Raw genomic sequence first — 14,876 nt, forward strand, 5'->3', positions numbered from 1 at the left:
TTATTCAAATCATTCTTTTTACGTTATTTAAACTAACTTCTTTGTACGACTATTTCAATATTTGAAACAGTTTATCTTCAATTTTGAAACATTTAACTTTGACCAGATAAAACTGTTTTCTGCTTAAGAAAAATGTAAATAAATAAAAGAAAGACCGGTGAGCTTATAAATGCGGTCAAAATACATTATCTTGTAGTTGAAAATCTAGGAAAAAATTACAGCGTGATTTATCATCATTTCTCAATGATAAAGTTAATGGTGATAATTCAAGCGACATTTGAATAAATTTTTTAAAGGATATTACTAATTATCAATATCCCTAGTCTGCACAATCGTTGAAAACAATTGTTTGCTGTAATCAATCAATATAAAAATGAACTGCACATTAAACTTAATAAGAATTAAAAAATTTAGAAATTTAATAAGTATATTTTCAAAATCCTTATCGGTATCTGCTGTTAATTGTAATAGGTAAAGTTAATATATTATTGCTTATAATGCTTTGCTGAGAAATGTTTTATGACTCATTTTTCCCTTTTGTATTTTTATATTTAAATTAAATTTAAGAAACTTCACCAAATTTAATAATTACAAAAGTGGATGCTTTACACCTTCACAATATTTCTCATTTTAAAATTTTGTCTTTTTTAAAATTCTCATGAAAAACGATGTCAACGACGTCTTTTATTTGTAATTTTGAATCTAAAACTCATTGAATTATGTGGTTTCTGTGCTTTTTCGCAAATACATGATCTCGCTTTTGCATATTCCCCAAAACAGGACCCTTACAGAAACAAGTTAGAAAATTGTAGTAGAATTTTGACAGTAAATGTGGACAGACAATTTGTTTTTTTTTTACTGCTCCAGGATCCTATTTTTTACAAAATGATGATGACATATCACAATTTCGCGAAAACAGGATATTTTACAAAAAGTTTGAAGAATTTTAAATCCTGGAGAAATTATCTCTAATTTAATTTGGAAGAATCGGTTTTTTGGGAATAGAAAATTTGAAATGGGTTTATTTTTGATTATCTTAATGTTAAAAACTTTTTTTTCAAGATTTGAGAATCCATTGAAAATTAGACTGATTATATAAATATAATTGTTTAGACTGATTATATAAATGTTTTTTGCTATAGCTTTTGGAAAGACATTGAAGTTATTATTTTTCAGATTGTTGATTATTTCTATTGATTAATAGCCTCTATTGATTTTATTAGAATGTTTTATCAAGTATTGCTTTCAATCTCAAAATTATACATATTTTTTCATGTTTAGCTTGATACCTGTGGATCTCTCTTATGCACTACACAAACCTGATGCTAAACCTGTTTCACCTGTACCTTTGATAATTTTGCATGGATTTCTGGGATCTAAATTAAACTGGAGAAGTCTTGGCAAAGCAATATCAAGAAAAACAGAAAGATTTGTAAGAAATCATTTTAATATTTATAATACAGATTTGAAAATTTGAGTAAATGAATAGCACAAGTGAGACTTTTGAAAAAGATTGAGGTTTTTTGGAGAGATCTCTTATTTTAGCATTGCTTAACTATATACAACATTCATTTATTTAAATTCTGAAGACCTCATTAGGTAAATAATCCAAGTGACAATCTCTGAGTGGCTTTGGGATGAAAAAAATGATCTAAGTTCGTGAATAACTGAGAAGAAAAATTGCCGAATTAAAACACCAAGAATGTGAATGTCTTGGCTTAAATGAGTGTGATGGATTTTCAGATTTTGACAATTGGTGGATTTTGAACTAGATATAAAGACAGGACATAGTCTGGAGATGAGACGGAGATCTGACATTGGCTCAGTCTCATTTACTGAAAAGAGATTTGGGGATGAGGGAGCTTTTTCTAATGCTCACCCAATGATCACAGACTAAGTTGAAATAAAATATTATGGAACAAAAAATTCTAAATACTAATAGTTTTCAAGAAATCTTAAATAGTTAAAAATACTAATTCTCTTAAATGTTACACTTTATTTTCATTAAAGCCATGCTTATTTTTGTTTAATATTTAAGGGTTTTCTACACTGAAAAATATGTTCATATATGCAGTAGATGAAGCAGAGAAAAATAAAATTAATTCCTTAACTTCCCAGTTTACAAAGAGGATTTCTCATTGGCAGATTGAATGTTTGTTGTTGACAATTTCTCTTCAACATTTCTCTTACATATTCTGTTCTAGATTTTTCTCTTAGTTTTTTTTTTCTTCTTCTTCACATGTTAGTGGTAAAAAAGATTTGAATGACTAATTTCTTTATTTAGACATCAAAAGCAAGTAGTGAGATGAAAATTTTGCCTTTGTCCGATGGCTCTAGGAAATTTTATGTATCTCAGGCTCGAACTAAAATTCTTTGGACTTGGGCGTGCTCGGACCTCCGAAACATAGCCCAAATGTATCTCTAGCCTAGTCTTTAGCTTCTTCTGTTTCAGTATAAACTCTAAAGTTCATTTACTCAAATTCACTAAAATGTTACTTCATCTCTTCTATTATTACATGCCTGTAATTTTATTTTGCAATCTATAAACTGAAATGAACATTTACCAGAACTCATCTAATTAATTTGTCTCCTGATTGAATATTAGTCAGTGGGTTTTAGAAATTAAGAAAATTCGACACAGAAGATTTACATTTTTGTTTGGAAGCAATAGTTTTACAATATACAACAGAAAATTACAACAAAATATGGAAATTCTCTTAATTTTAAATACCAGTGTATTTTAAGTAACAGCTATTTAATATGTTTTTAAATTTTTAGAAAATTAAGTAACATAATTACTTCTTGATTTCGTGTGGCTACTATGAAAGCAATAATTTTGACTTGTTTATTCATGACGATTATAAAAATAAATATTTTACCCTCTTCATTGTATATTTTTTAAAATAGTTTCTGCTCATTTATAGATTTTACAAGCAAAATTTTTACCATTTTTTTAAGGTTTACACTTTAGATGCCAGAAACCATGGTGACAGTCCTCACACTGATGACTTCAGTATAAGTTTGTCATCTGCTGATCTGAAGCACTTTATGAATAAACAAAATATTCCTGAAGCTATTCTGATAGGTCACAGTCTTGGAGGAAGAACAGCCATTCATTTCACCATTGAAAATGTAATTGTTTGATTCTTTAAATTTTTAGTTGATTTTTTTTTATTTTACTTCTTTGAATCATATATACTTCATTATTGTAACTCTTTGGTCCTTATAAGCATTTTAGCTATGTTTTTTTTTTGTAGCTATGTATGTTTTTAGAGCTATGTATTTGTTGGGTGCTGTAGTCGAATGTTTTTTTTATATACTAAGTGGAAATTTGAACCATTTATCAACTCTTTTTATGAGTTTAAGAGAAAGAGACACAGAGCCAAGCATGTTATTAATTTTTAATTCAATAGTGTGAACTATTTTCTTAAGAATACATATTGATTTTACTGTTCCTCGCTGTCCTGGCCAACTCAGATTTATTACGATTTTCTATTCTGTATCACTATGTATTTACCTTTGACGTGAATCTTGAGCAAAATTCTCAGCCAATAGTTGCTTTCATTTCTATTTTTTTTTTTGTTTAAAAAAATATTTATGTTTCACACACAATTTTCCATTCACAAGAGAATCCTAATCTTAAAAATATATTATGTCAGAAATTGTTGAAGTAGTAATAAAAGGTTCAAAATATTTTTGATACTTTGCAATGTGACTGAGCCACTAGGTGATTACCTTTTTCATCCATTGGTTATTTCTAGATCAGGAGTTTCTAAACTGGTCCACCAGCATCTAGTCTATAATAACAGGCCCATCTTAGCCCACCACAGTTTATTTTAATTATATTTTAACATTAATAACATAAGCAAATCTTTTGTACCTGTGCAACTGTCTTGTACAAGCCAAAGGCATCCTGTCCAGTCATCTGCAGTTGATTATTCATGAAGCTAAGTTTCTTAGATTAAAGCCAGATATCCAGTAATTAACCCATGTTTTTTTTTACATAGAGTTTATTTATCTTATATTTGATCTCACACAATAATATTCACATGAAACACAATAACTGATATACGTAATGCAATGGAATAGTTTAATTGTAATAAAGGATGTGCATAGCTTCCAACTCTACTGTTTTAATAAAAGTATTTTTGATATTTGCACATTTTATCTTAGAAAATTTTCTAAAAATAAAAAATACTCAGGAAAAATATCAAAATAGATTTTAGTACATGGTATTTAAGCTAAAGAGATAAACAAGTTTTATTTTTAGTAATTAATTTATAGCTTTCCATTTTTAAATATTTTAAAATTTAAGTTTTTTTTATTAAAAAATCTCCATTTTTTATTCAAAACTCTCTATTTTTTTATCCAAAACTGTCTATTTTTCATTTTATTGAAAAATTTGTTATTCTGAAATATATTTAGTATCTATTAATATTTAAAAAATATGGGAAAAAAATTATGAAAACATTTTATATTAAAGTATATTTAATGTAAATCATAAATTGAAAATGTTACGGTCAATTTAAATTAGTTATATGTGTAACATAGTTTTTGTATCTTACTGTTTGTATGCAATTGTTAGCATGAAATTTATATTATTTCATAAAATCGTCCTGGATATTTTCTCTTTCATATTGGCTACCCATGATATATTTCTCAAAAAAATTGACAATAAATGACCAACAGTCTCAAAAACAGCTACAGATACCTCCCTCACTGGCAAAACACAAATCTGTTAGCATTTTAAAATTGCAGTATGATGCCATGATGATGCAGTATGATGACATTGTGTGTAAATAAGTTAAAATTACTCAAAATGCCTTACTCGAACAATAACAGTTTAGGAGAGCCTTTGCCCGCCAATGAGGTGAACCGGGATCAAATCCTAGCCATTGCTGGTCAATACGAATTCTGCACCCAGCTCGCACCGACTACAGTGCTGACGTAAAATATCCTCAGTGGTAGATGGATCATGGGTTAAAGTTCCCTAGTCGTCCCGCTAACTGTGGGAGGTTTTCGTGGTTTCTCTCTCCGTGTAATGCAAATGGGGATTGGTTTCATCAAAAAGTCCTCCGCGAAGGCAATTTCTCCCAATACTTGATCCAGGAGTTCCCTTGTCTTCTGGATTGGATTCAAAATTACAAGACTACAGAGTTGAAAATTAATAGTTCAATAATTAATAGCCCAAAAATTGGGTCGGCTGTTCGTTGACGGTCAAAAAAAATACGCCTTACTCAAGATGCCTTAACAGAAAAGAGGCTGGGTAATAAAATAATTTTAAAACTGTAAAAAAAAAAAAAGCAAATTTTTTAAGAGCTGGAGAAAAGATATGACCTCCCCATTTGCTGGTTAGATCTTAGCCATTAAGAGGGTGCCACAAGAGAAGCCACAAGAGAAATCCTTATCATTAGCCACAAGAGAAATCCTTCATGGCAAATTTTCTTTCAACTTTATATTTTATTTGAAGTTTAGAAAAATAAGTTTAGGTAAGCCATTAGGTTTTAAATTCTGAAAAAGATTTCAAAATTTAAACAAATTAAGGCAGGATTATGCAGTGCCATAATTTGTTTGCATTCTGATATTGTGAAAACATTTTTTCAGCATTTGAAACTTCATGGTTTACATGAATTCACTTTTCTTTAAATTGCCAATGGAGGTGAAGTAGAATTTGGCATGAAAAAAATATTTTTAGCGGTATAACATACTATTAAGAATTAGTAGAATGAGTGTCCATGTGGCTCTTTGGCATAAAATTTGTGAGACATCTGTTAAAGAAATGCAAATGTGAAGCTATGATTTCAAATTAGGACTTTGTTTTGAAGTGAATCATATAGAATTCAATTTTTTGTATATGTCTTGTAAGTATTTTACATATTTTCATTAGTATGTACATTTTCTCTTTGTATTTCATAAATTAAATCATAACTTAACTAAACTTACATTTTAAATTTTGTTTTTATTTAATTTTTGCTCTGTTTTCTTTTCTTTTTTTATGACCTTATTCTATATTGAAAAAGAAACTCTTTTACAAAATGTTTTTGCATATTTTAACTCCAAAAAAAAAAAAAAAAGACTTAATTTTTGAGCCTACTTTGATTACAAAAAAAATGCACAATAGGGTACCAAGTCTTAGTTGAAGAGTCAGTGCAAAAAAGTTTAGAGATCTTTAGTTTAGCTTAGGGGTGTACAACCTATGTCCTGCGGGCCTCATGCGGCCAGCGGGATCTTCTGAACGCAGTAAAAATTTCTTTTAATTTGGTTTTTGTTTAAACATTATAAGTTTTCTTTTATCAAATTATTTAATTCAAATTTATATTACTCTATAAAATACATATTTTGTTCTTTTTTTGCACTTTCATTCTGTAAGCTTCTTTTTGGATAGAATTTATATCACCTCTCCCAATAAAATTGTGAAAAATTGAAGAAGTTTTTTAAATAAATGCATCAGTGTTTTTAGTTTGAAATAAATTTAAATAATTAAAAGTATTTATTTTTCTGCAAATATGTTATTAAGTTTATTGTAAAAATATCTGGTGCTTAGAACACTAATGTTTAGATAAAAATCATCATATTTGCCGTTAACATGACTAAATATGCATGCGACCCTTCGTTACTCTACTTGCTGTGCAAGTGGCCCTTCACTCAAAAAAGTTGTGTTCCCCTAGTTTAGCTGATGAACATATAAGAATCCAGTCTGTTATTGTTTTTCATACTGAATGTTATTTCTTTCTCTTAACAGCAAGATAAAGTAAGAAAGCTTGTTGTAGTAGATATATCTCCAAACACTTTGCCTGTTACATCAACTTTATCAGTTACATATTTACGTCTTATGAAGGAAGCAATCGCTCAGGTTGAAAACTTAACTCTTAATCAAGCCAGAAATGCCATTGATAAATACATGTCACAAGGGGTGCCAGTAAGTTGCAATTATGTCATTTCATTATGTATTCATATTGCTTGAATGAAAAATGATTTGCAATTATGTCATTTCATTATGTATTCATATTGCTTGAATGAAAAATGATTTGCAATTATGTCATTTCATTATGTATTCATATTGCTTGAATGAAAAATGTTTTGCAAGTATGTCATTTCATTATGTATTCATATTGCTTGAATGAAAAATGTTTTGCAAGTATGTCATTTCATTATGCATTCATATTGCTTGAATGAAAAATGTTTTGCAAGTATGTCATTTCATTATGTATTCATATTGCTTGAATGAAAAATGAGTTGCAATGTGTATTCGTGTTCCTTGAAAGGAAAAGGATTTTTGTCCAAAATTATAGAATTAAAATTAATATTGTTCATGAGCATTTAAATATTATTTAACCTAAGAAATTTTTTACTTGAAAGTGGGATTAATAATTGAAAAGTTTCGGTGAACTCGGTTTTAATTGACAGTTTAATTAATAAAGAAATGTCAGTTTTAAAAAGTATAGCAATAGTAAAAATTTACGAAGCACAATTTCCCCTTTGAAAATCATCTAATTTAATGATCTGACTAAAAAAAAGTCCTATTCATACAGTTGACCTTAAGATGTTTCTAAAAAAAATATTTCATGTGTTTTCATATCTTCCAGCATCTTTTATCACTAATATTTTCAAGTGAATTGCTTAATTAAAAAACAAGTTTTGTGCAGTCAGGGATGTGATTCTTCCGTTAATTTCGCGGATTCCCGCTTTTTTTCAGATTTTTTCTATTTTCCCCACTAATTTCCGCAAATTTTTTTTTTGCACAAGTTAAAATATTTTGTGAGGAATTAAATTTTCATCGGATCGAAATTATTGAAGTCCTCATTCCTCCCTCTGAAGATTCTCTAAAAATCATTTCCTTGGGATAAAACTGGTTGACCTCCAGTGAATTTCTCATGTAGTATATAAAGCAGTTAACAGTTCTTTGTCACTTCTCAAAAGTTGCAAAGCATTACATCATCTCTTATTCTTCCATTCAATTCTAATAATGTTTCCAAAATGATATAAATCGATGAGATAAACATCTGAAAATTTCTTTATAAGGAGACAATCATTACATCATATGTAAAATATTTCAAATGTTATTTAACGTTCTGATTAAATAGTTTGTTGCAAGGCCTTCTGCAATTTTTAATGCTTCGCCCAAATGATTAGAAATTTGAGAGTAAAACTGACAATTATAACTTCTTTTTTTAAATTTAAAAAGTACATTCTATGTTTTGAGTTTAAATTTTGCACAGTAGGCAGAAAAAAAGGGGTGTTTTATTCATTTCAGACCATTCCTCAATGATGGCGTGTTAGGTAAATTTTCAAACCTGCTCTCTTCCAATTCTCTAATTTTATCAATTATCATTCCATGTCAATTATCATTTATATATATATATATATATATATATATATATATATTCCCCCGCCATTTTAAATACTCACAGTTAATGTATTTTAACCCATTTAGCATTTAATGCTCATTTAGAAAATTACCTATACGCGTTCGTTCTTCCAAAGAAGATACTTATTACTTTTTAGAATTACTTGGTTTTGATCCAGAACCTTTGCAGGCGATGACAGGATCAAGTGCGTTTGCAATGATTTTATTTAAGTTTATAGATTTAAAGATCTCTTTTTTACTGTATCAATAAATGTTTAGAAAAAATAAAATTTTTAAAGAGTAGAAATTTTTTAATGGAACAAAAATTAAGATTTTTTGAACTTAAAAATTTTGAAGAACATTTTTTCCTACCAACATTTCAGTAAAACGTTCTGAAATGGAGCAGTGAAACTTTCTTTGAAAATTGCATTATTCTTGAATATGTAATCACTTTAGCCAATTTGTGATCAATAGGACTCTAGATTACCCTTAAGTCTCTTTCACGCCTTGATACAGCTCTGATTTGTTAGAAGAGAAATTTTCTGTGTAACAAATTCATTGTACAGATACTCTCCTGTATTTTGATAGCAGTAGAGAAAGCTCAAACTTTGTATTAACATGATTTGATCAAACTTATTGCATCTGACGTATTTACAACCTTATAAGTGAAAATACTGCTGTTTTTATTTAAACTTTAATAGTTAGTATTTTAGGAATTTAAAATCATTAAATTTTTATTTATTTATATGGTGCTATTTTTTTGAAAAATAAAAGGCTGATATAGCCTGGTTGGTAGGGCACTAGGCCCATGTCCAAGAGTTTGTGGGTTCGATCCCAGCTGGGGCAAGACTCCCCGTGTTGTAAATAGTGACTAATGCACGTTAAATCTGTCAAGTCGCAAAGTCCTCCTTGTTCCCATAACAAATCAATACCTCTGGGGGTACTGATCCAAAAATGTAAAATCTTAATCTTTTATTTACATTTTATTTTTGTGTGTAGTAAATTAGAAATAGAAATTAAATTACTAAAATGGAAGAATTAAAATTCTTTATCATCGAATAAATACTGATTGATTCAATTTTTCCTATTCACTTAATGAATAATTTATTTTTCTTCCTATTTTGTATTCAATTTATTGTTTTAAAGGTAACATCTAATTGTTAATAAATTTTAATGTACCGATAATTAAGTGTTTTTAATAGTATTAATAAATTCATCTTATATTAATAAATAAAACCAGAAAAATGTTTGTTGTTATTTTCGTATGCCTGTTAAGGCAGAGGGGTGCGATTGCTCTTGTTTTCCAGTAGCGCCATCTATGGCCAAGAATTCGACTTCTGCCGCACCCATACGTCACACCCGTTTATAGAGCGGATTCATACATCCATTCATTCATCCACAGATTGTAGTTTGGACCTGAATCAGAGAACGATCAATCTCCAATTCAGTACCCTCTGTGGTATTGACTTGTTATGGGAACACGGAGGACTTTGCGACTCGACAGATTTAACGTGAATCAGTCGCCATTTACTACACGGGGAGTCTTCGGCCGGCAGGGTTCGAACTCATAAACTCTCGGACATCGGCCCAGCTCCTTACCGACCAGGCTATCCTGGCACAGAAAAATATTTGAAAATATATTACTAAAAAATGTGTCTTAAGGTTTATTTATTAAATAAATCAATTTTTACGCACCAAATATTATCTTTTGCAAAACTTTTCATTACAAAGAATATCTAACATAAGTTTATTGATATATTTTGCTCCATAATTTTTTTCCCTTCCTGTTTTATAGGAAACTCCAATTCGACAATTTCTTTTGACCAATTTAACAGAGAAAAATAATAAAATTGTATGGAAACCAAACATTGATGCTTTAGCAAAAAATTATGAAACTGGAGTTTTGGAAATGCCACTTCTTGAGGGTCATTTTATGGGAGATACTATCTTTATCTGTGGAGAAACATCACCATTTGTCAAGTAATTAACATCTCATTCATAAACTGAATATTTTCATTAGAGTTGTCTTGTGTAAATAATTCATTTTATGCTATAAATTAATCTATATTTCAACTGTCTAAGATGATTTGGTTTTTAGAGAAGTACAATATGTTATAAATTTACAACCAATTAAGTTATTTTTGCATAAAAATTATAGATTTATATTTTATAATAAAAGTAGTCTTGAAATCTAATCCTTCCTCACTTGGTGAGACTTTAACTAACAGGGAAATGTCTGAATTTCATAAATATTAGCTTATTTCAGTGGTCTTCAGCCTTTTAAGCTGCAAGACCTGAGCAATAAATTTGAAATATTTTATGGAACCACATATGTGCTAAATAATGTAGTAAACTATATTAATTAGCGAAGAAATTTATAAATGGGAGGGAGACAAGTTTAGTGTGGGTTAATTAATTTTATAATTTCTATCGTGTTTGTAACTTTTTGAGTGCTGTTTTTGTAATATATGAAGGCTTTGTTCAATCAGTCTCGCTGTGAACTGATTGTTAAGACACAGTTTGCCATAGAACACAGATGTCAGTGAGTGGGTGGGTGATCCCTTTGATCAGTCTTCAAAGGGACCGAGTGTGCACGATATCGGTCCTTGTTAAACTGTTGTACCATAAAGTGCTTGACTTCTGGAGCGGCGTGTTGGGTTACCAAAGCGGAGGAGTCAATCCTTTTGCTGAAGATCAAAATTGTAATGGTGTGTCTTCAGATCATCCCCAAGGATATTTTCAATCAATGCCCTATTGGGCAGTTGAAGTGTGATGCAAATAAAGTACTACTTCTTGAACTCCATTTCTTATATTTACTACTAATTCCTATCGTATTTTAAAACTACATAGAATTTTCCGATTCACCCGATATTTTACAGCCACTTTACAACCAATATCGATCCTATATAGTATTTTCAGATTCACCTGATATTTTATATCCATTATTTAGCCAATGTTGGTTCTATATCGCCCAATGTAGGCCATTCTAGGACCCATATTAAAAAATCTAGGCATCCCAATATGGGTCCATCGGTGCATGTTCTTATAGGACCCTTATCAAGCCAATTTTGAGGCCAACTGGGGCCAAGGTAAAACTGTTGCTAGGGTAGTTATTTTCCAGCTTTTTTCTACTGCCCAACAGAGGGCACGACAAATGGTACAACATAGAAGAAATAATACACTCTTTAGATTTAAAAATCTTGTTTCTTAAAAATGGAATAAGACTGTGGTGACCCATAACTATTTTCCCTTTTTTTTATGCGTCAATCACAATTTTCACGAAGTGAAACTTTTAATTTGAAACTGAAACCCAAAACTAAAATCTGTCTATCAAAATTCTAATCCAATAATATAATTTCTCAAATTAAATCTAGCCAATCATTGCACATTAAAGGTGTGGCTAATTAATTTCTCTGGTGAGATCCGAACCGAACACAGCATCTTTCTCTGCTAAAACTCATTGCAAATGGACGTGTAGTCCTATCTCTCTATAATCTTATTATTTTGCCGTAGCGTATATGTTTGTGATGTGGTTAATAAAATCTTAATGTTTAACCTATAAATCTTCTGATACTTTAAGTGTACCGACACACCACAATACCATAATAGTGACTCTGGATAAAAATAACTATTAACAATATTAACCACATCACAAACATATACGCTACGGCAAAATAATAAGATTATAGAGAGATAGGACTACACGTCCATTTGCAATGAGTTTTAGCAGAGAAAAGATGCTGTGTTCGGTTCGGATCTCACCAGAGAAATGAATTAGCCACACCTTTAATGTGCAATGATTGGCTAGATTTAATTTGAGAAATTATATTAAGTGTTGTATGCATAATTATTTTATGTAGAAAAAAAAGATAGTTTTGATAGATTCAGAAAATGATAAGTTTTCTTCAATTTTACTTACATGTTACCATCAATGAATGGAATGCCTAGTTTTTATAGAATGCCTAGTCATTGTGTAGAATGCCTAGATATTCTTTTGTATGAAAAATGTTCTGTTTGCAAAGTATGAAATGTGAGTATTATTATATACTTTGTTTAGTCATTGCAAAGAATGCCTGTAAGTTTTCAATTGTCATTCTGTAGGTGTTTAGACAATGTGTATAATATTAATTATTTCATACTTGCTGGTTTGTCATTAGTCATGCTATAGAATATTTAAGTTATGCGAACATTGTAATTCCTTTAATATTTTGTTGGTTTGTCATTAATCATACTATAGAATGTGTAAACAAAGCGCACACTTTTAATATTTTGCTAGTTTGTCACTTATCATACTACAGAATGTCTAAGTGAAGTGCACAGTATTAAACCTTTTAATTTTGTTATGTTTCTTTTTAATTTACAATTGTACTTTTCTCACATCTGTATGCCTCATGTTATATTTTGTGGAGTGTGAGGAATTACGTAATAAATTTAAATTTAAAAACAAACAAACTGCAGAATGTCTAAACAAAGTGTACGATATCAATACTTTAATGGACAAATTTAGGCATTCTATAGACTGCCAGATTTTCACACATTAATGGTAACATATCTAAACATTTCTGGAAAAAAAACTAGCATGACACATATTTTTTTACTGTTTATGCATGTAAACATTTTAGAAAAAAATGTAAGGTTTTATTATTGCAGAGTTGAAGATGAACTTAAAATTAAAGCTCTGTTTCCAAAAGCCGACATCATCCGAATTCAAGGAGCTGGCCATTGGGTTCACAGTGACAAACCTACTGAATTTATACAATGCCTCTGTGACTTTATAGGCTGATTTGTATATTGTTTGATAAGAGTATATACATTACAAGTTCTATTTATATAAGTGTTATTTATCACGAATTAAAACGAGAAAAAAGTATTCATTATTTTATTAGAAATTGTTGAGAATGTAATTTATGATATAAAAATGTTTTTATTAAATTCTTGTTTATTTTTTTTTACTTCTGTTATCATATATTCTTCTCCACATCAGCCATCAGAAACTGTGCCTTTTATACTTGTCTTACAATATTATAGTAAAATTGTGAAAGGTGTCCAATACAAATACCATTCATTTTAGAATATTGCATTAGTTAGTCTATGTCAAACAAACCAGACGGTGATAAAACATTTTTAATTTTTTAAAAATATTGCCATGAATAGTACTTTATATCTCGATTATACTTTTTTGTCATAATTCTCTTTATGGAATAATTGTATTTGTGTTATAAAAATACCTTAATTTTCCTCAGCTTTTCACACTTTTGTACACATTCCCTATAGCTTTCTGGAAATGTTTGAAGCTTTATTTTTGGAGAAAATAGAAGAATTTTATTAACTAAACTGCTAGAAATATTTTCTACTTCATAGATTTATTTTTTAGCTTATGGAATCAGTTATGATGTTTGTTTTTCGTGCCTCCAAAGTCAAATTAGAGTATTCACTTAACAGAGAGAACAGGCTGCGAGTGTTAAGATGTTTTTAACTCTGATTTTTAAAACATTCAACAGATTTAGAAGCTTTTGAAAAATAAAAATGCATTTCAGCTGGAGTTTCACAACAGAACAAAATGTGGAGCATATGGTAAGTTATTTTCCACGTTTTCATTTATAATTTTACAAAACGCTTAACTCAAGTTTTGAATAATATATTTTCACAATTGAACAAACTCAAGTTGATCACTTTTTGATAAAACTTTCTTACATGAAATTTTTGGACTTAAAACTGTTGTTGTTTTTCATAAATTTGCATTTTAAAATCTGTAGCATTCGCCTACTTTGTTTTGTTAAATGGTATGACAGCTATTAGTTCATATATCTACATATATCAAAGGCTCTTAACAATTTTCATCTTAGACCTAAATTTATGTGCTGATAATATTATTCTGACCTTATTTTAATTAATGCTTCCTTTTTTATGTAAAGTACGATATTTTACTATTCCAAGATTATTAAATTTAGTTGCATTTATACCTGGATTAGTAACGAATTTGGCAGCATGTTCGATCGTGAAAACCATTAAAATTTGCTAAAAAATTAGTTTTAAGGGAAGTCTACATATTTTTATCTACATAAGCTGCGTAAGTTAGAATAATAGAAGAAAGTAATTCTCCAATGTTCACGAAGAGTTTGTTGTGTATTTAAACAATGTACAAAGATTAGTTGAACACGTTTCTCTTGTGTTATGATTAGAATAAAAAAGAATAAGAATTTATAGTTTAATTTGCGTTTTAAGATAATTTTGAAGTACCCGCCTTGTAACCCAGGTAAGGTTACACCCCCGTATGTTGAGAAACCAAGTCTTTGGAGGTCCTAATATATGTAGGGAAAATGTGATGTTTAAGAGAAGCGAAATATGATTTATGAAGTATTTTTTTAAATATCAATCATTTATAAAATTAATGTGCACAAACTTTACATGCATTTTATAAAGCAATTAATTACTGCAAGGAGAGATGCCCCTCAACTAAAGAGAAAAAATTTCACCTCTGTACTACTTTTTTTTTGGCATAAATTAAATAAAGTAATGAAAAAATATT

At 29.3% G+C, this 14,876-nt stretch overlaps 1 protein-coding gene across 1 annotated transcript; it reads left to right on the top strand.

Annotated features, from left to right (window-relative positions):
- Positions 1-114: 114 nt before the first annotated feature.
- Positions 115-13,279, top strand: LOC107445630 (sn-1-specific diacylglycerol lipase ABHD11). The gene is made up of 6 exons (XM_043054044.3): positions 115-471; positions 1,282-1,432; positions 2,959-3,132; positions 6,743-6,919; positions 10,143-10,327; positions 12,998-13,279. Exons 1-6 carry the CDS (start codon positions 374-376, stop codon positions 13,128-13,130), a joined length of 918 nt encoding a protein of 305 aa, XP_042909978.2. The 5' UTR covers positions 115-373; the 3' UTR covers positions 13,131-13,279.
- The last annotated feature ends 1,597 nt before the right edge of the window (positions 13,280-14,876 follow it).

This window comes from Parasteatoda tepidariorum, chromosome 2 (genome assembly GCF_982258835.1).
Source record: "Parasteatoda tepidariorum strain Cologne lab strain chromosome 2, Ptep-v5.0, whole genome shotgun sequence".
NCBI lineage: Eukaryota > Metazoa > Arthropoda > Arachnida > Araneae > Theridiidae > Parasteatoda > Parasteatoda tepidariorum.

What these genes read in the sequence shown, in the direction of transcription:
- LOC107445630 (XM_043054044.3), top strand. Translation starts at nt 374, where the DNA reads ATGAACTGCACATTAAACTTAATAAGAATTAAAAAATTTAGAAATTTA. An exon ending in CAAGAAAAACAGAAAGATTT is followed by an intron (nt 1,433 to 2,958) that starts GTAAGAAATCAT and finishes CATTTTTTTAAG; the next exon opens with GTTTACACTTTAGATGCCAG. An exon ending in TTCATTTCACCATTGAAAAT is followed by an intron (nt 3,133 to 6,742) that starts GTAATTGTTTGA and finishes TTCTCTTAACAG; the next exon opens with CAAGATAAAGTAAGAAAGCT.